Source organism: Haliotis rufescens, unplaced genomic scaffold, assembly GCF_023055435.1.
Source record: "Haliotis rufescens isolate VD_foot unplaced genomic scaffold, xgHalRufe1.0.p SCAF_32, whole genome shotgun sequence".
In the NCBI taxonomy this organism is placed as follows: Eukaryota; Metazoa; Mollusca; class Gastropoda; order Lepetellida; family Haliotidae; genus Haliotis; species Haliotis rufescens.
Genome location: NW_025964024.1, coordinates 1,994,747 through 2,017,300, shown reverse-complemented (window position 1 = coordinate 2,017,300; position 22,554 = coordinate 1,994,747). Strand labels below are relative to the sequence as shown.

Sequence of the window (22,554 nt, the reverse complement as noted above, 5' to 3'; positions counted from 1 at the left end):
TTTACTTCAACATAGACTGTGTTTTTCAAACCACGTGTTTTCTTTTTCTTTTAAAAAGGGGATTTTCCCAAAGCGATTATAAAAGGTTTCTGCCGTTGAGCTGTCGTTGCGCTGCGTTAATTAAGGTTTATTATCTTAAAACAACTAGAGCAATTTGTTTGTTGCCGACGCACTTGTTTAGTGTGGGAAGGCCTTTAGTGTGAATCAACAGGTTATCAATCTTATTGCCGGTCAGAGGAGGCAATATTCGTGGGGCCAACGGCTTGATGGCTGACCAGTAACATTTAATTAGTTGTCAAAACATCATCACCGACTGACCGGTGTGACATAATTGAGTGACAATGTCCATCACGGCACTGCTCATCACTGGTTAATTACTGAATTGACCAGAACTGACCACACACCGGTCGCAGCATGACACAACACTTGTCACTCGTCACCACGACATACAAGCTTGCAAATCCAGGGTATAAAGCTAACAGAACCAGGTTGCCCCCAGTAAGTAAGTCGCCGACAGACACTTCATCTTCCATTATCTGAATATATCCACAATGTCGGATATGTCATATGACCTCCTCTCCTCGGACTTGGAAGAGTCTGGGGACTTCATCGCCCTCAGTTTCAACATAGCTAACCCCATGTGTTTCACATGTTGTGACGTGATCACTGACCAGTACTATCTACGTGCTGGAGAACACGTGTGGCACGAGCACTGTCTGCGTTGCTGTGTGTGTCAGGTGACGCTTGATGGCCATTCTTCTTGCTTCGTTAGGGACGGTAACATATTCTGTCAGAGAGACTTCGCCCGTGTTCATAAGACCAAGTGTGGTTCCTGTCTACGTAACATCGAGTCCGGAGATTGGGTCAGATCGGCCGGAGAGAACATGTACCACCTGGCATGTTTCTCGTGCAGCATGTGCCAAAGACAGCTTTCCACAGGAGAAGACTTCGCCATCCTAGACGACCGCGTACTTTGCCGAGTCCACGTCCTCAACCCCGACGACGAGAATGTCACCTGTCGACCGAAGTCGAAGAGATTCCGAACAGCCTTCAACGAGGACCAGGTAGCTGTTTTACAGAAGTACTTCGACATTGACACCAACCCAACCGGAAATGACCTCGGAATGATCGCAGAAGAGGCGGGTCTTCCTAGAAGAGTGGCCCAAGTGTGGTTCCAGAATGCACGTGCTAAACTCAAGAGAGCCATGCCCTAAACTGTTCGAGTCTCTGTTTCAGCTGGTGCTCTATATATGCTGTATGAGTCCCGGTCATTTGTATATATTGGAGAAGTCATCTGCATCTATGTATCCGCCTGGCAGTAATAACCATGTCTTCTAGGACAGCAGTCAAAAGTGCTATGTAGCTTAATACATTGTCGAGTCAATTACGTGTATAACGAACTACAAAGGACCTTATACATACACAGTTCGCTATAACAGCTGAAGGGGAGGTGGGGTAGCCTTGTGGTTTAAAGCATTCTCTCGTCACACCTAAGACCCAGGTTCGATTCCCCACATGGGTACTATGTGCGAGGCCCATTTCTGGTGTCCCCCGCCGTGATATTGCTGGAATGTTGCTAAAACGCGGCGTAAAACCACTCCGCTATAACCGACGAAGTTCCTTTTTTCGCATGATCACGTGGACAACTTCCTGGAGTACTGCGTGTTCTCGCAATGTCCGACAATTCGTTATAACTGTGTTGACTGAATACTAGACACAATGTGCATACGCTATTCTTATAAGAATATGTTGACTTATAAATTATTTTATTTTGTGTGTGAAAGTACGTTAATGATATAACCAAATATCTCTTGCAGTTCTTATATATTTCCCATGTCATCTATAGAACAAAACTTGTTATGTGTCACTATTTGTTTGTTGTTGAACGCACTCAGCAATATTCCAGCTTTATCATGGCGGCCTGTAGATCAAGTCTGAACCAGCCATTTTAGTGATTGATATCATGAGCATCGGACCATGCAATTGGGATACGATAACGTGCATCAACCAAGCCAGCGAGCCTGACCACCCGATCCTGTTAGTCGCCTCTTACGACAAGCATGGATGACTGAAAACCTATTCTAACCCGCATCTTCACGGGTGTCATGTGTCATTGTATCGAATCTGTGATATGCTCTATGTTAACACAAATTGCCTTTGTATGTATTTCATGCAGTACTTGCATGGCGTCTCTTTCTACGACATTTCGTGAATAATAAAAAATGAGTTTATAGATTTTATAGAATTTATTTCTTCAACATACGATCTAGTTGGCTTTAGTTGTTACATGTGACATTCTGGAGTTCTATTTTATGTTGTAACACTACTCACCCACAGTGGCGTTTGCGTACAACGATTATTATTCATACATGAATTTATCAACAAAGCGGAATCAATTACTACAATTGTGCATATATTAATGTGCAAAAGATAAATTGTGCATTTACAAACCATTTCCATAATCATTGTATGATTCCGACTATATAATATTCATGTGTCTATGAATCACTATCAAATACCACCCGTGAAGATCCGGGTTAGAATAGGTTTTCTTACACACCTGTGGGTGAGAAACCCATTTGAGATAACTGGTATCGAACACATGTGTGAGATCGAATTCCAGACCCGTGATTGGCTACTCCATGGTGATGACCTGAGGTCAGATGATGATGGACTACTTTTCTGATTGTAGGTCATTGATAAGTTGGTCGTGCTTCAGTCGAATGTTCACCTACGTCTATGTTGAACCACGGGACCGTGTAATAATTGATAATAATAAAAAACAAACAAGTCCTCCGTCCTCGTCTGCGAGTTTGATTGTTAGTATTATCAGTTACATAATCTGCTGTTATGTCAACGTTATGATTTTTTAAAGTGTAAACCCCCTGGATGCCACAGCGACACATATGTCCCTCCTCTTCAACCCCCACTTCGAAGTCGAAATAAAAAACACCACGCAAACAAATACACTGCGCAGTTGAATTCACTCTTCTGTTTATCATTTGCTGTCATTTTAGGCAAAGCAAAATTAGTGAAAGTGACTTCTAAAAAATTAGGTACATTGTAAATCTAGCCAAATCACAATTCACGGTGTTATTTACTCACGGTGTGTTTAGAAATCTAAATATTGGATATTTACTCGAATAATTAAAGTAGAAAAATAGCATATTAGTGATCACGGGTATCAAATCACTAATGATAATACTTGCTTGCACGGGATCGGATGGTCACACACGCTGACTTGGTTGATGCATGTCTTCGTATCCCAATTACGTAGATCGATGCTCATGATGTTGATCACTGGATTGGCTGGTCCAGACTCGATTGTTTTCGATTGGAACATTGCTGAATGCGGCGTTAAACAACAGAGAAAGACTATATCAAATAAGACCAGTGATAGATTTTGTCGACGGGAGATGCATTGAAATAAATCAATTTACGTTTGAGTTTGAAATCAATTGAGAGAAGTGAAAGAACATTAAGGTGTAAATTTCTTAATCTAACTGATTCAGTTCCCGTTGAAGGTGATCCTGTTTCCACAACACACGCAATCCCTAAACTGAAAAATGTTATTTCAATGGTCCCAAAACACATTATCTTTCAAAGTCTGCATCTGAAGTCACAGTTGCATAGAAAAATCACTGAACTTATATTTACACATTTGTTATCATGCGCTGTTTCCTGATCGTCATGCTCGAGAGAGTTCCAAAACGAACATCATGACATAAAATATTATGGTCCTGTGCCCGCGAATCTATTTTGAAGAATATTTGGCCAACTGTATAAACACAACATCAAAATCATTATATTGTACTTCATTTACTGCGCAAAATATATAAAGCAGAGCTGAACAAGTGATAATTGGCTTAATTGAATGGCCTATCCACGAGAACACGTTCTCCGGGATATTCCTTACACTACCATCCCCCACACCCACAAGAAATATCAACTTTATTTATAATTTATACCTTCGGGCCGTACAGCAATGTATTTAAGTGAAAATATCGCAGCTGATTTAAAAAGATCAATTCAGCAAATCATGATGTACACAGAACATTGAGAACACGACAACAAACATATTCCGGAACTCGCCAATCCGGCAACTGATGATGGCGGTTGTGAATAAATATTAACTTGGATCGGCAAAACCAAAAAAACAAAACAATGGAATTTGGCCAAGAGCTTAAGCTTAGGTATATCGATGATTTGACATCGTTCGATAATGGTCAAATATCCATTTCCCTTCCACTGATTTACTCACCTTAGCTAGAAATGAAAGGGACCAGTAAACATGCCTCATCTGTTTCATATCTCGATTATAAATGCATACAGATTCGGAGGGACAAGAAACTACCCACGAGATAGTATAACAAGAGGCATGACTTCAACCTTTCAATAGTCAACTTTCCTTTGGCGAGCAGTATTCCAGCTACTCCAGCCTTTGGCGTTTTGAACCTTTGACGTACAATCGAGCATACTCTTTCTACGAAGATTTCATGGAGCGTTATACGACTTTTGCTCAAAGGCTGATCAAGGTTAGAACATTCAAGGCCTTAGTAAAACATTCAAAAGGTTTTATGATGGACATGTTGTTTCAAATTGTGCTCATAAGCAACAAAAATGGTGTCCGATGCAATTCTCTATTTTGACTTATATTATTTGTTCCCCTGCTTTTTCAGGTGATTAGTTGACTTGCCTTTGCATGCATGGGGCAGTAAATGTTTACCTTTTCGTGAACACCTGGTATCGTCATATAGTGATTCATTTACACATTCTCATTACATAGTCGCAATCGTACAATAGGCTCGTTTATATTTATTCATTATTCACAAAGACTAGGTGTGGTACCAGAAAATATTCTAACAGGGATTTTTTTGAATTATGAAAATTGGTTTGCCGCTTATATTTAATAACATGTAGTACCAGAAAGTATTGGTACCCAATGACATCACAATGGTCTGCAAAGCATTGTGATGCAATTTCATTGCAGTGACATCTACAATGTAGATATAGCTTGATTTCACCTAAGCGATATGTCCTGTGGGAGCCAGTTTTGTATGATAAAAGAGATTAATAGATGTGTCTGACTATCCATCAGACTAATCCGCCCAGGCTCTGTAAACAGGGAACAGTCTGCAACCAAGAATGACCGACATACCATAAAATAAACAAAATGGCTATTTCATTATCATTTATTTGTATGTAGAATGCAATAAATAATATAAATATATATGACAGTAATTACAAATAACCAGGATTCATCACAGCATACATATTGAGCACTAGCTGAAACAGGGACTTGAAAGTTCAGTGCATGGCTCTCTTGAGTTTAGCTCGTGCATTCTGGAACCACACTTGGGCTACTCTTCTGGGAAGACCCGCCTCTTCTGCGATCATTCCGAGGTCACTTCCGGTTGGGTTGGTGTCAGTGTCGAAGTACTTCTGTAAAACAGCTACCTGGTCCTCGTTGAAGGCTGTTCGGAATCTCTTGGACTTTGGTCGACAGGTGACACTCTCGTCGTCGGGGTTGAGGACGTGGACTCGGCAAAGTACGCGGTCGTCTAGGGTGGCGAAGTCTTCTCCTGTGGAAAGCTGTCTTTGACACATGCTGCATGAGAAACATGCCAGGTGGTACATGTTCTCTCCAGCCGATCTGACCCAATCTCCGGACTCGATGTTACGTAGACAGGAACAACACTTGGTCTCGTGAATGTTGGTGAAGTCTCTCTGACAGAATATGTTACCGTCCTTGACGAAGCAAGAAGAATGTCCACCAAGCGTCACCTGACACACACAGCAACGCAGACAGTGTTCGTGCCACACGTGATCCCCAGCACGTAGATAGTACTGGTCAGTGATGACCTCACAACACGCGAAACACAAGGGGTCAGCTATGTTGAAACTAAGAGCGATGAAGTCTGCGGACTCTTCCAACTCCGAGGAGAGGAGGTCATATGACATGTCCGACATTGTGAAGGTGGACAGGGGGAGCTAGAGGAAGACTTTTGATGTTGTGACTTGATGAAGATGATGAAAGATGGAATGTCGACGGCACAAAACAGCTTGTGATTTATACGTTGGCTTGGCAACTTTGAGTGAACGAGAGTGTCATGATGACGCGCAATCGCGTGTCTAGGTACTCATGATGACGGCGACGTATTTAGCAGGTGTCGCCGTAACAATCACGTGATGAACATGTTGTTGTTTTGTTAGTGCTGATTGGTCACTAAGACAATGTGATCACAGCTCACTGAACAGACAAGTCCAATGAAGAGCAATCAATTGACAGACAATATCATGTCCTTATTTGAAAGAAACATACAATGATCATTTGGTATTTTGATAAGATGAGTTTAATCTTCTGTTACTTCAGCGATCACTAGTTAAACCTCAGCTGACTACTGTGTAAGTATAACTATTAAATGCTTTCTGACAGATTAATGATGAACATATGTTGATAACCCGCGGAACGCTGTAGACGAAATACAATCATGTTCTCAAAGTCATTTCATCTTCTGTCTATGATAATTGTAATAGAAAAGGCATTCACCTTATGTTCCAGAATGAGACAAATAAATCCTATTGTTTATTTAAAAACAAGAACTATGCATCCTGTAAAAAAACTACATGTAATTGGGAGAGAAACGACGAAATTATCACCATTTCAATCTGACTTTAATAAATCCCATTTAAAGAGAAATAATCAAATCAATGGAGGCTAACTATTCAATCCATCTGTGAATATGTCATATAATATTTGTGAAGTGGACGCTCTTTTTCTGAATAAAGTTCATCCAATCGAAAACTTCAACGTTCTTTCCTTATGCATGTCTAACGTTTTTCCTTGATTAAAACGTCGGGCGAGACCTGTAATCACCCGTGTAAACATAGTCATTGCTCACTGTGATGAGAGCGCGGTAACGTTTGATAAAACAATGTCAGCAACCAGGTAATTGCTTATCATTGTGATGAGCTTGTCACAACACTAATCACGCGTCCTCGTGATACACTCGTTCCCTCCACTTTCCTCTCCCCTCACACACACACCACATTGGGTGTGATGTACACCATGACTGGAATAAATCCTTGAACTAAATCCTCTGAAGTGCAGTAACAGTGTTTTGCTTCACCTATCAATGTTGGTGTATGACAGTGTTGGGGCACGATCTTTGCTTAATTCAAGAATGAACTTCACTATTTTTGCGTGTGGTGAAGTATAAACGTACAAAGCTGGGTGGAGACTGCAATCCACTCCAACTCCATCAACAACACAAAAAGAAATTAAAGTAAATTCTTACAAATAAATATGTCACCGAAAGCAACTTCAAGAGTGCTTATTTAATAATTAACACAAACAAACTCAACAATAAGAAATCAGCGACTTCGTTCTGCAACAATAATGCAACACAAGCTCCCCTGTTCTATCAATAACCAATCAAGAAACGATAGTCCGTTAGTTGGCGTGCACTAATGCTTTTTCAGGTCATGAAAACATAAACAAATAAGAATTTTTACTAAAGAATGTTGCTTCTTTTTCCAATCAAATGCCATAGAATCATTTGTAATTCATTGTATATCAATATGAATATCATAACATATGACATATCTTAATATGTCATTGTTCGGCGCCAATGTGGCGGAGACAACGCGTTCTTATGACACAGAACGTTGGAATGACGAGGGTGGCAACGTTGCCGTAGCTGTTGTACTGTTGTTGGTTGTGACGTGGCTGAGCATTTGTGTGAAGAGGAAGAAAAGTTGCCATAACTTTATATAATTATATTTAAAAGGCAATATAAATTGGCATACAAACATGATACATGGTAATGACATATACAACAAAAAACATTGTCAAACTCACCGAGGGCTCTGGGTCGATTGCCCACACGAATACGACACGCGGAGCCCATTTTTGGTGACCCCTGTCGTAATATTGCGGGAATGTTGCTGAAAGCGGCGTGAAACCTGTCTCACTCACACATGACGAAGACTATTTAGCAGGATTATATTTTTTATAAACAATAAATATATGTATGACATAAAAACAAAACACACAGACATGTGAAATACAAAGTACATTAATGTTTAAAGAGAATTAATAATCTACTGACAGATCACAGAGTCGATACTAAATGGGACAACACATAGTTGTTCGTCGGCTTCATTCAATATTTACAAAGACTACATGTTGGAGCAGAACATATTTGTATGCATCAACAGACAACTACAAAACCTGATTATCATATATTGCGGTTAACAGGTTAACTGGTTTGTTATTTTGTGAGTATCACGTGCACACGGGAACTACCAAGGTAAGACGGACAAAAAAGGGAATACATCATGTTTCATTGATTTGTATGTATGTAAAATCAATAGATAAATAGATGTGGCTGACTTCTACAGTGAATACAAATAACCGGGATTCATCACAACATACACATGAAGCAGTAGCTAAAATAGTGACTCGAAAGTTCAGTGCATGGTTCTCTTGAGCTTTAGCACGCGCATTCTGGAACCACACTTGGGCCACTCCTCTGGGAAGACCCGCCTCTTCTACGATCATCCCGAGGTCAGATCGACAGATCATGAAGGAAGTGAACATTTCATGTATCATTTATATCTTTGTATGTACAATAGATAAATAGTTGTGGCTGACTATCCATCAGACTAATCCGCCCAGGCTCTGTAAACAGGGAACAGTCTGCAACCAAGAATGACCGACATACCATAAAATAAACAAAATGGCTATTTCATTATCATTTATTTGTATGTAGAATGCAATAAATAATATAAATATATATGACAGACTTCTACAATAATTACAAATAACCAGGATTCATCACAGCATACATATTGAGCACTAGCTGAAACAGGGACTTGAAAGTTCAGTGCATGGCTCTCTTGAGTTTAGCTCGTGCATTCTGGAACCACACTTGGGCTACTCTTCTGGGAAGACCCGCCTCTTCTGCGATCATTCCGAGGTCACTTCCGGTTGGGTTGGTGTCAGTGTCGAAGTACTTCTGTAAAACAGCTACCTGGTCCTCGTTGAAGGCTGTTCGGAATCTCTTGGACTTTGGTCGACAGGTGACACTCTCGTCGTCGGGGTTGAGGACGTGGACTCGGCAAAGTACGCGGTCGTCTAGGGTGGCGAAGTCTTCTCCTGTGGAAAGCTGTCTTTGACACATGCTGCATGAGAAACATGCAAGGTGGTACATGTTCTCTCCGGCCGATCTGACCCAATCTCCGGACTCGATGTTACGTAGACAAGAACAACACTTGGTCTCGTGAATGTTGGCGAAGTCTCTCTGACAGAATATGTTACCGTCCCTGACGAAGCAAGAAGAATGTCCACCAAGCGTCACCTGACACACACAGCAACGCAGACAGTGTTCGTGCCACACGTGATCCCCAGCACGTAGATAGTACTGGTCAGTGATCACGTCACAACACGTGAAACACAAGGGGTCAGCGATGTTGAAACTGAGAGCGATGAAGTCTGCGGACTCTTCCAACTCCGAGGAGAGGAGGTCATATGACATGTCCGACATTGCAGAGATAGTCAAGAGGAGCTAGCGGAAGACTTGTAATGTTGTGACTTGATGAAAGATGGAATGTCGACGGCACAAAACAGCTTGTGATTTATATGTTGGCTTGGCAACTTTGAGTGAACGAGAGTGTCATGATGACGCGCAATCGCGTGTCTAGGTACTCATGATGACGGCGACGTATTTAGCAGGTGTCGCCGTAACAATCACGTGATGAACATGTTGTTGTTTTGTTAGTGCTGATTGGTCACTAAGACAATGTGATCACAGATCACTGAACAGACAAGTCCAATGAAGAGCAATCAATTAACAGACAATATCATGTCCTTATTTGAAAGTAACATATAATGATCATTTGGTATTTTGATAAGATGAGTTTAATCTTCTGTTACTTCAGCGATCACGAGTTAAACCTCAGCTGACTACTGTGTAAGTATAACTGTTAAATGCTTTCTGACAGGTTAATGATGAACATATGTTGATAACCCGCGGAACGCTGTAGACGAAATACAATCATGTTCTCAAAGTGATTTCATTTTCTGTCTATGGTAATTGTAATATCAAAGCCATTCACCTTATGTTCCAGAATGTGACAAATAGATCCTATTGTTTATTTAAAAACAAGAACTATGCATCCTGTAAAAAACTACATGTAATTGGGAGAGAAACGACGAAATTATCACCATTTCAATCTGAATTTAATAAATCCCATTTAAAGAGAAATAATCAAATCAATGGAGGCTAATTATTCAATCCATCTGTGAATATGTCATATAATATTTGTGAAGTGGACGCTCTTTTTCTGAATAAAGTTCATCCATTCGAAAACTTCAACGTAAACATAGTCATTGCTCACTGTGATGAAAGCGCTGTAACGTTTGATAAAACAATGTCAGCAACCAGGTAAGTGCTAATCATTGTGATGAGCTTGTCACAACACTAATCCCGCGTCCTCGCACGTCCTCTCCCCTCACACACACACACACACACACACACACACACACACACACACACACACACACACACACACACACACACACACACACACACACACACACACACACACACACACACACACACACACACACACACACACACACACACACACACACACACACACCACAATGGGTGTGATGTACACCATGACTGGAATAAATCCTTGAACTAAATCCTCTGAAGTGCAGTAACAGTGTTTTGCTTCACCTATCAATGTTGGTGTATGACAGTGTTGGGGCACGATCTTTGCTTAATTCAAGAATGAACTTCACAATTTTTGCGTGTGGTGAAGTATAAACGTACAAAGCTGGGTGGAGACTGCAATCCACTCCAACTCCATCAACAACACAAAAAGAAATTAAAGTAAATATGTCACCGAAATTAACTTCAAGAGTGCTTATTTAATAATTAACACAAACAAACTCAACAATGCGAAATCAGCGACTTCGTTCTAAAACAATAATGCAACACAAGCTCCCCTGTTCTATTAATAACCAATCAAGAAACGATAGTCCGTTTGTTGGCGTGCACTAATGCTTTTTCAGTTCATGAAAACATAAACAAATAAGGATGTTTACTAAGAATGTTGCTTCTTTTTCCAATCAAATGCCATAGAATCACTTGTATTTCATTGTATATCAATATGAATAATATAACATATGACATATCTTAATATGTCATTGTTCGGCGCCAATGTGACGGAGACAACGCGTTCTTATGACACAGAACGTTGGAATGACGAGGGTGGCAACGTTGACGTTGCTGTTGTACTGTTGTTGGTTGTGACGTAGCTGAGCATTTGTGTGAAGAGGAAGAAAAGTTGCCATAACTTTAAATAATTATATTTAAAAGGCAATATAAATTGGCATACAAACAGGATACACGGTAATGACCTATACAATAACAAAAAACATTGTCAAACTCACCGAGGGCTCTGGGTCGATTGCCCACACGAATACGACACGCGGAGCCCATTTTTGGTGACCCCTGTCGTAATATTGCGGGAATATTGCTGAAAGCGGCGTGAAACCTGTCTCACTCCCACACGACGAAGACTATTTAGCAGGATTACATTTTTTATAAACAATAAATATATGTATGACATAAAAACAAGACACACAGACGTGTGAAATACAAAGTACATTAATGTTTAAAGAGAATTAAAAATCTACTGACAGATCACAGAGTCGATACTAAATGGGACAACACATAGTTGTTTGTCGGCTTCATTCAATATTTACAAAGACTACATGTTGGAGCAGAACATATATATTTGTATGCATCAACAGGCAACTACAAAACCTGATTATCATATATTGCGGTTAACAGGTTAACTGGTTTGTTATTTTGTGAGTATCACGTGCACACGGGAACTACCAAGGTAAGACGGACAAAAAAGGGAATACATCATGTTTCATTGATTTGTATGTATGTAAAATCAATAGATAATTAGATGTGGCTGACTTCTACATTGAATACAAATAACCGGGATTCATCACAACATACACATGAAGCAGTAGCTAACATAGTGACTCGAAAGTTCAGTGCATGGTTCTCTTGAGCTTTAGCACGCGCATTCTGGAACCACACTTGGGCCATTCCTCTGGGAAGACCCGCCTCTTCTGCGATCATCCCGAGGTCAGATCGACAGATCATGAAGGAAGTGAACATTTCATGTATCATTTATATCTTTGTATGTACAATAGATAAATAGTTGTGGCTGATTATACATCAGACTAATCCGCCCAGGCTCTGTAAACAGGAAACAGTCTGCAACCAAGAATGACCGACATACCATAAAATAAACAAAATGGCTATTTCATTATCATTTATTTGTATGTAGAATGCAATGGATAAAATAAATATATATGACAGACTTCTACTATAATTACAAATAACCAGGAGTCATGTCAGGACACATATTGAGCACTAGTTGAAACAGGGACTTGAAAGTTCAGTGCATGGTTCTCTTGAGTTTAGCTCGTGCATTCTGGAACCACACTTGGGCTACTCTTCTGGGAAGACCCGCCTCTTCTGCGATCATTCCGAGGTCACTTCCGGTTGGGTTGATGTCAATGTCGAAGTACTTCTGTAAAACAGCTACCTGGTCCTCGTTGAAGGCTGTTCGGAATCTCTTGGACTTTGGTCGACAGGTGACACTCTCGTCGTCGGGGTTGAGGACGTGGACTCGGCAAAGTACGCGGTCGTCTAGGATGGCGAAGTCTTCTCCTGTGGAGAGTTGTCTTTGACACATGCTGCATGAGAAACATGCAAGGTGGTACATGTTCTCTCCGGCCGATCTGACCCAATCTCCGGACTCGATGGGACGTAGACAGGAGCTACACTTGGTCTCGTGAATGTTGGTGAAGTCTCTCTGACAGAATATGTTTCCGTCCTTGACGAAGCAGGAAGAATGTCCACCAAGCGTCACCTGACACACACAGCAACGCAGACAGTGCTCGTGCCACACGTGATCCCCAGCACGTAGATAGTATTGGTCAGTGATGACGTCACAACACGTGAAACACAAGGGGTCAGCGATGTTGAAACTAAGAGCGATGAAGTCTGCGGACTCTTCCAAGTCCGAGGAGAGGAGGTCATATGACATGTCCGACATTCTAAAGCTGCGTAGAAGGAACTAGAGGAAGCCTTGTGTGGAAATAGTCAAGAGAAGAAAAATACAACATCGTGTCCACTTGCTCGGTTAATATGGTGAGGTTGGCACGTCAGAGTGAACGAGAGCGTCATGATGGCATTTGCTTTGACACCACAGTGATAAGCGTGTGTCGTAATCCGATGATGGCTAATCAAGCTGATCACATTTCATTGTAACATGAAAACATCAACAATCATTGACAATCAAGGCCTTGACAGAGGCCCCGTTGCAAGAAGTCATATGTGTATAACAACTTGATTACCCGCTGATTGATGTGATAACAAGTGTTCAACTAAAACATTTTATTACCACTGAATTTCTACAATATTTTAAGAAGATTTCTGTGTGAGAAAACAATAAAACAATTTGTCGCTATTTATTTGTAATAAAGCTGTTTTATTGAGTTGGCGTCTTTTGTCTTGGCATATCACGGATCTGTTGAGAAAATCGTGATTCTGTGCCGATGCCATTATTGTAGTTTATTTCTCCTTGTCTAGGTATACTGTATTGCTTTACGGTATGTTTCTTATGCAAATAGTGACATTGAACGAATAAATGGTCTAATTGCACTGTAATCATATACATGATTAGACTTACATGTCAATGTTTACCATAAATATACATGTAGTTTGGGCTGGATACACAAAATACTTAACAGAAAGTTGTTTTGTATATTATTTTATCATTTGTTCATGTCACTTAAGTGCTTTTCAGACAGTAAGGTGGTACTGTCGGGGAAATTATATAATTTCAATATCTAAATTGTAAATAGACATACAGGCAATCTGAGTTATATGTGGAACTATTAGATTAACCACCTATCATTATGCTCATTGTAATCAATCAATACTATATATAATATAAAAACAAAACCAAGATAAGAAAAGATAAGAAAGATTTTGCAAAGTTTTGTAAAGTTTGTAACCATGGATAAAATTAGTACCACATTTTGCTTCTTTGTGAAGTTTATGCAGATTTCCACAAGAAATACTAATCACTAAATACTATTTACAGAAATATATTATGCTGATGTATGTTGAAATTTAGACATCTGACAATGCTTGTAGCATGCAATGCAATTAAGAAACAATAGTGTTAATGTGCTATTCAAAGACCGTAAGTGCATGTAACCTCAGTTGCCGATGGCCTATATACATGCTGAATAAAGATAACGATGAAGAGGTATTTTTTTATATTTCATGAACAATATTTAATCTGTGATGCCATGACAATTTTACTGCAGTAATATACAAAAATAGGTTGTTCTTTAACTTCTTTTGAGTAGTATATACATAATGTATGGGACTTCACTGCAGTAAGGACAGGGTGTATGATACTATACTTTTCATTCAGTTGAGTTTTATCGATGCCATTGGGGATAGATCAGGTCAATACTTCAATCATGAGATAATTCTTTCACAAACGGCTTTCTGTAAACATACTGTTAGCTGGCTATGATACGGCTGACTGCACCTTCCAAGCCTGGAAAGTTCTAAGCTTAAAATCACTTCATCGTCAAGTGATCAATTAACCATCAGAGGAAAACAATGTGATTACTTATCACTCAGCAAGTGTTGCTGTGTCACGCGCTCTGACGTCACAGCGTGTCAAAGCGGTCATCACGCGTCACCAAAGCATACGCGTTCACTCTGAACTGTCAACTTAGCATATAATAATGGCTGCTTATCATTTTCCATCATACATTTCAGCATCACGTCACGTTATCGTCGTCATAAGTCTTCCTCTAGCTCCTCCTGTATACCTTTACAATGTCGGATATGTCATATGACCTCCTGTCTTCAGACTTGGAAGAGACCGCAGACTTCATCGCTCTCAGTTTCAACATCGCTGACCCCTTGTGTTTCACGTGTTGTGACGTGATCACTGACCAGTACTATCTACGTGCTGGGAATCACGTGTGGCACGAGCACTGTCTGCGTTGCTGTGTGTGTCAGGTGACGCTTGGTGGACATTCTTCTTGCTTCGTTAGGGACGGTAACATATTCTGTCAGAGAGACTTCGCCCGCGTTCAAGAGACCAAGTGTAGTTCCTGTCTACGTAACATCGAGTCCGGAGATTGGGTCAGATCGGCTGGAGAGAACATGTACCACCTTGCATGTTTCTCATGCAGCATGTGTCAAAGACAGCTTTCCACAGGAGAAGACTTCGCCATCCACGACAGCCGCGTACTTTGCCGAGTCCACGTCCTCAACCCCGACGACGAGAGTGTCACCTGCCGACCCAAATCCAAGAGATTCCGAACAGCCTTCAACGAGGACCAGGTAGCTGTTTTCCAGAAGTACTTCGACCTTGACACCAACCCAACCGGAAGTGACCTCGGGATGATCGCAGAAGAGGCGGGTCTTCCCAGAAGAGTGGCCCAAGTGTGGTTCCAGAATGCACGTGCCAAGCTCAAGAGAACCATGCACTGAACTATCTTTTTCTGTCCTGATATTAAAGTGCTAGTTAAATCTATATCAATGTTTGTACAGGTTTCTGTCTCTGGCTGAAATGGATAAATATCCATGAAGTCTTTGTACATATGCTTATCAGTTACTGAGTCAAAGTTTCGTTGTTCGGAATGGCGACTTTTAGTTGGATGAGACATGTCGTGTAAACACGAACGCAGATATGTATATTTATTTGTATAAATATATGAATAAATTCAACATGAATGGTCAACATTATTCATTTGTCGGACAGGCGATCGCAATGGTTGCACGCTTTGCATCAAGTGTAGGATCCGCTCGCTTCACATATTTTCCGCCAATAGAGTATCCCCCCCACTCGTTAATTATCAGAACCAGTTTTACGACTAGCATGCGACAGGTATGATGATTGATACGATTCCACCATCACCTGTGGACATTTTTTAAATGTGAAGTTTACACGATATACGGCTTTTATATACGAGAGGCCAGACAAATTAAGGTATGAACGACACAGTTTGACGTTCAAAAGTTTTTCACGAGATTGTTTGCTTGAAGTGACGTAAACACTGACGGACTACTTCTACATTCCCGGGGAAAACTCTAGGAAAACCCCTCTAACGAATACACACAGAAGCGTTGTTTCTGATAATTTAAACCCTTTAATTTTCAACTCAGTGTTTTAGCAAACAGTAAAAATGTCAGCGAGTTTGACTGCATGATTTATCACGAATATCCTCGCAACGGCCTATCCTAGTGAAGAACCAACCAACCAACCAACCAACCAACCGACCAACCTAGTGAACAAACCCGAAGAAATGCACATTCAAGCTATCGTCGTACTACCCGATCCGTGTCTTGTGACAGTCTACAGCAATCCATGAATTTAACATAGCATTTATTTAACACCTCTTTGTAATCACCTTTCAATGATCGGCCAGTAGATGAATGATGACGGACACTTGTAATTGACACAGGTTCGTTAACAACTTCGGCCATTTTGACGTCTTGACGTGAATGTATTACGACGCGCTGTCATTGGGACTTACTTACTCCGGGTAGTTCGTAACATACCTTTCTCATCTAATGATATTATTGGAATATATTTGTTGTGAACAAACTACAAAATATGTCACTGTAGAACAATGTAAGCATACATACCCTCTTGTCACATCTCCTTATGAGGAACTATCTCTAGCCCGTTTTTGTAATGTATTGTTATTTACAGTGATAACCTTCTATAGTTCCATACTAGTTTTAAATTATAAATCTGTGATAATCTACTTGTTTTACTCTCCATTGACGACTGGTTTTATAATCTAAATGTATGTATTATTACTGTTTAACTTGATTTAGTCTCGATACGGCTGAAGTGTGACTATAACTATTCACTCACTCACTTTGAGGAACTATTTTATTCCGCGATACAGCTGGTTGTTGTATGGCTGTCAGTGTAAACATGAAGTCACACGTACTAAGTAAAATTATGCATAGATGTTGATCTACATCCTTCGAGGAAGTGATTTATTATTATAAGAATTTATTTTCGCAAGCTCCGACATTTCATACAGTTTGGCCCTCACTCAATGAAGGTTCATACTCGAATGATCTCACACAAAGTGAAAGTCAATTCTTTATTACATAGGGCGGCTTTGCGATAGGTGCTATCAAAACCAACGAATCAGGCAAAGTCCTAGTTCCAGCGAGAGGGAAGCCAGTGCGTGCTTGCTGACCAATGAGCGTACAGGTTACATCTGACCAACGGTTACGTTTCTTGCTGGACGTGCAGCTTTTGCCGTCTGCGCTGCGCACTGCCTCGATTTCTGGCAATGGTTGGGTTGGACAATGTTCGGGCACGCAGTAGGGTTTATTTGGCGTCCATGAGTTATTAACGGTCTCATTTCATTACCTTGACCAACAAATGGACACGTGTCACTACTACGGCCGTATGAATTCACCATTGATGGAGGACATTGTGTATACACACCCATTAAGTCATGACAATAAGATGCTGTGTAATTTTTGGATGTTTAAAAAAAATATCAACAACCATCAAGTAAACAGCACGACACATGGCCTTCCACCGAGAGACGTAAAGTTCTTTAATATCACCAGTTATGCTCTATGAGCCACAGATAATTTCAAGTGAAAGCCATTTGGGGCAGCACTTTGGTCGGTTTAACACCTTGTACATAGAATAGTTTTGATGATCATGCAACCAGCGATACTTTGTAATTTTACCGTTGTTATAAAATGAGTCTGAGCACTCATGTACATGAAATGACAGACAGACAGACAGACAAATTTATTCGGTACTTCAGGCCACCGGCCCATAATACAGTGAAAATATACTGTATATATATTTGCATGTTGAGTAGATTTAATAATGATTTACCGTTCAACACTTTTAATTCCGTTCGAATGTTCATGACTTGGAAGAGAAATTTACCTTTTTTATAATTTGTTTGTTTTCAGCTGACACAAGTCTTATAAAATTCTCAATAGAGGGAGGGGTAACGAGACGCTTGGGAAAAGAGTTTCTCCTTGCTCTAGAAAACTGGTCACAAATCATAACAACATGGAATTCATCTTCAACATGGTTATGTCCCTTCGAAAAACAGAAAGTGCAGACACGTTCATTATATGGGATGTTGTTGTGACACCACAGTTCAACAGCAAGTCTGAAATTATTACACAATTATTATTATATTATATTCAGAATTTTTTATAATTTTTTTATTTTACGTTACTGTTGAAGTTTCTGGTGAAACATTTGGTTACCTTAATCTAATATCAGCAGCTGTGCACAAATGACACAAATAACACCCCCTGCCCAAGACAGGAAATTCGATCCACATTTGATATTCTATATGCAAGTTGTGAAAAAAATGAACATTTGTAACATAAACATAGATCTTATATTTTAATGCTACGATTTGGTGCATCCAGTAACTGTCAAGTAAACAACGATGAGTGACAGTTTTTGAAATATACTGCAGCTGATAAAATATTTGGCTTGACTATGGTGTGTGAGTCTGTCCTTGTGTGTATGTCCACCATGTGTGTGTGTTCATGTTCAAGATATGTGTGTGTTCATGTTCAATGCGTCTGCGTGTGTCTGGTGTGAGGGTGTTTGTGTGGTGTGTGTCTGTGTGTGCGTGTGTCTGTGGTGTGTGTGTTTATCAGTGGTGTGTGTATTTTTGTGGTGTTTGTGTGTGTGTGTATTTGTGTAGTGTGTGTGTGTGTGGTGTGTGTATATGTATGTGTGTTTGTCAGTGGTGTGTGTATGTTTGTGTAATGCGTGTAGCCTGCGGTGTGTGTGTATATTTGTCTGTGGTGTGTGTATGTTTGTGTAGTGTGTTTTTGCCAATGGTGTGTGTATTGTATATATGTGCCTGTGGTGTGTGTATGTTTGTGTAGTGTGTGTTTGCCTGTGGTGTGTGTGTATATTTGTCTGTGGTGTGTGTGTTTGTCTGTGGTGTGTGTATGTATGTGTGTTTGTCTGTGGTGTGTCTGTCTGTATGTATATTTGTCTGTGGTGTGTGTGTATATTTGTCTGTGGTGGGTGTGTATGTTTGTGTAGTGTGTATTGATCCTAATACAACAAGAATAATAACGAGAATTATATTTCACGAGCTACTTTCAAATTATCTGGATGTGACTGGCACATATATTACATGGTTGTTTCAACACTCTGATTTTGATGTAAAACAATAGCATTCACTGTAACTATCAAAGCTTAGTTACATTATAGATTTCCCGCCCTTCACATAAATTTAAAATGTCTATTACATGTAGTTTAGTTTATCAAATACTGTGTTATTTTATAAACATATCATGTACCATTGTTTTCCAAAAATGTAAATTCATCATATGTATATATGTAGATGTATGTGTGAGTGTATGTAGCTATATGTGTTTGTGTGTAATACTGTATATATATGAATATATGTATATATTTTCTCATTACTTGTAATTCCTATGCACTGTACATTTATTCTGCACCACAGAATTCACATACCACAATGTAATGAAATGTATATAGGAGAAGGCCTCGTAAGTGTGTCACTTGTGCCTAATCCATTTGGTTTTCCGCAATAAAATATGTTTAAATCTTTTGCCTTTGGTGTGTTTATATTTGTCAGTGGTGTGTTTATGTTTGTGTAGTGTGTGTTTGCCTGTGGTGTGTGTGTATATTTGTCTGTGGTGTGTGTATGTATGTGTGTTTGTCTGTGGTGTGTCTGTCTGTCTGTATATTTGTGTGTGTGTGTGTGTGTGTGTGTGTGTGTGTGTGTGTGTGTGTGTGTGTGTGTGTGTGTGTGTGTGTGTGTGTGTGTGTGGATGGATGGATCGATGTATGTTTTTTCTGTGGTGTGTGTGTTTGTGTGTTTGCTTGTCTGCGGCGTGTGTGTATGTGTGGTTGTCTGTGGTAAGTGTGTGTGCGTGTGTGTGCGTGTCTGTGTGTGTATTTATGTGTGTTTGACTGTGGTGTTTGTGTCTGTGTGTATGTTCAAGGTGTGTGCTCGTGTGCATGTCCATAGTGTGTGCATGTTCACGATGTGTGTTGGTTCATAGTTTAATTATGCCACACCATAGTACCGGACTGTACAAAACATGTCATCATTGACTGTGGAGGACTCATACAACAGGGAAATCAGATGTGCGATAAACTTTCTTCAGTGCTACATATAAACTATTTTCTTAACTTTTGTGACCGGGATGGCACTGCAATGTTGAACTGTTTGCTTGGAAGAGATCACAACACTTTATGTCGTGTTGATTTTAGCACTTGGATACAATTTGTGTTGGTTGTCTCAAAGTTTGTTCATATTTGCAGGCTACACATCAATCAAAACATGCCATAACCGTTACTGTTCACTAGCACCTACACAGAAGGACATTGTATGTATTTTTTGCTATCTGCTTTCGTTGATTACAGACGATTTATGAGTTGACCTAATTTACTTTCATATGTACACTTGAATTATTGTCTGTGTAGTGTGTATGTGTTTGTCTATGGTGTGTGTGTGTGTGTGTGTGTGTGTGTGTGTGTGTGTGTATTTGTGTGTCCTTGTCTGTGGTGTGTGTGTATGTGTGTGTTCGTCTGTGGTGTTTGTGTATGTGTGTTTGTGGTGTGTGTGTGTATGTGTGTTTGTCTGTGGTGTGTGTGTATGTATGTGTGTTTGTCTGGGGTGTGTGTATGTATGTTTGTTTGTCTGTGGTGTGTGTATGTATGTGTTTTGCCTGTAGTGTGTGTGTATGTGTGTGTGTGTTTGTCTGTGGCGTCTGAATATGTGTGTTTGTCTGTCGTGTGTGTATAAATACGTGTTTGTGGTGTGTGTGTATGTGTGTTTGACTGTGTGATTGTATGCTTGTTTGTCAGTGGTGTATCTATGTATGTATGTGTGTCTGTCTGTGTGTGTTGTGTGTGTGTGTGTGTGTGTGTGTGTGTGTGTGTGTGTGTGTGTGTGTGTGTGTGTGTGTGTGTGTGTGTGTGTGTGTGTGTGTGTGTGTGTGTGTGTGTGTGTGTGTGTGCGCATGTTCAAGGTGTGTGCTCATGTGCATGTTCACGATGTGTGTGTTGGTCCACTGTGTGAGTACGTGTGTATATATGTGTCTGTCTGTCTGTCTGTCTGTATGCATGCATGTGCGCGCGCGTGTGTGTGTGTTGGCTCACAGTTTGTGTGTATGTGTGTTTGTCTATCTTTATGTGTGTGCACGTCATGTGGGGATTTAAAATCCGGATATATTGCTTCCAATCTTCTTGATAACGCCAACATGTTTGTTTACAGCAAGAACATACAGATCCTGTTAATAATGCCAAAATGAACTTGTTATAAGCCAGACAATTCCAGTGTTCCTCACTGTGTGATTATCTGTCAAACTGGCTAGTACGACATCGCCACAGTTTATCTGAATGAATAATGTTCTAAACACCGATGTGTAATGCCAAACACCGGAGATATGATATCAAATAATACATACATTACCAAACAGGTTTTGTTATGATTCAAGCGGGCAGAGTTGCGTCCGTTAGGCCAACCAGCAACCTATGGTCGTGGGTTCGAATCCCAGTTTCGTCCTGATCATGTTTCGCATGTCTAAAAAGACCTGTATCACTTCGGATTCCCTCATACGCCAAACTTACACTGAAATACCGTTTAACGCCTCAAACTCAAATTTACGACTCTGTTTTAGATACCGAGATACAATGTCAAAAACGTGATACAATGCCACCGTCACAGTTTGTTTAAACAAAATGACAGATATATGGCAGCAAAAACAAGTCATAATACCAAATCTCTGGATGCAACACAAACAATCTGGTTACCGTGTCACATATCTGGACACACCACAGAGTGAGTGAGGGAGTGAGTGAGTATGGTTTTACGCCGCTTTTAGCAATATTCCAGCAATTTCACGGCGGGGGGCACCAGAAATGGGCTTCACACATTGTACCCATGTCGGGAATCGAACCGGGCCTTCGGCGTGACGAGCGAACGCTTTAACCACTAGGCTACCCGACCGCCCCTACACACCACAGACCTTGTAGGCATGCCAAACACCTAGATCTGTAAATAATCAAGTCTGGACTAGACAATCCAATTGACTGGAGAATCTCGATGAGGAGTGCTGAAACACCACACATGTTTTTGCTGTCAACTGAATATATTTAAACTTTATATACTTACTTTCGAACAGTGATAATTAAAGCTACAGAACGTTCGCTACAATATGTGATTCGGTGCAGTGCGCGTTTTACGGAGATGAGTAAAGGGAGAACGGTTTACAAATCGGATTAACCATCATGTGCCAAGATTTATCAATAACACCCCGCGGTGACAATGAACTCTCCCGCCATATCGTCTGCAATACACGTGCAAGCAGACGATAACTCCCGACGGTGCAGACGACAGCTTTAGACAAC

At 40.4% G+C, this 22,554-nt stretch overlaps 5 protein-coding genes across 5 annotated transcripts; 2 read left to right on the top strand and 3 right to left on the bottom strand.

Moving 5' to 3' along the window:
- The first annotated feature begins 551 nt into the window (after positions 1-551).
- On the top strand, positions 552-1,214 carry LOC124152062 (LIM/homeobox protein Awh-like). Its single transcript, XM_046524806.2, has one exon. The coding sequence runs from the start codon at positions 552-554 to the stop codon at positions 1,212-1,214; it is 663 nt and encodes a 220-aa protein (XP_046380762.2).
- A 4,093-nt stretch (positions 1,215-5,307) lies between these two features.
- On the bottom strand, positions 5,308-5,970 carry LOC125371941 (LIM/homeobox protein Awh-like). Its single transcript, XM_048380641.1, has one exon. The coding sequence runs from the start codon at positions 5,968-5,970 to the stop codon at positions 5,308-5,310; it is 663 nt and encodes a 220-aa protein (XP_048236598.1).
- A 2,915-nt stretch (positions 5,971-8,885) lies between these two features.
- On the bottom strand, positions 8,886-9,548 carry LOC124152059 (LIM/homeobox protein Awh-like). Its single transcript, XM_046524802.2, has one exon. The coding sequence runs from the start codon at positions 9,546-9,548 to the stop codon at positions 8,886-8,888; it is 663 nt and encodes a 220-aa protein (XP_046380758.2).
- Positions 9,549-12,495: 2,947 nt separating this feature from the next.
- LOC124152058 (LIM/homeobox protein Awh-like) lies at positions 12,496-13,158 on the bottom strand. Its single transcript, XM_046524801.2, has one exon. It carries the CDS (start codon positions 13,156-13,158, stop codon positions 12,496-12,498), a length of 663 nt encoding a protein of 220 aa, XP_046380757.2.
- Positions 13,159-14,966: 1,808 nt separating this feature from the next.
- On the top strand, positions 14,967-15,629 carry LOC124152057 (LIM/homeobox protein Awh-like). Its single transcript, XM_046524800.2, has one exon. The coding sequence runs from the start codon at positions 14,967-14,969 to the stop codon at positions 15,627-15,629; it is 663 nt and encodes a 220-aa protein (XP_046380756.2).
- The last annotated feature ends 6,925 nt before the right edge of the window (positions 15,630-22,554 follow it).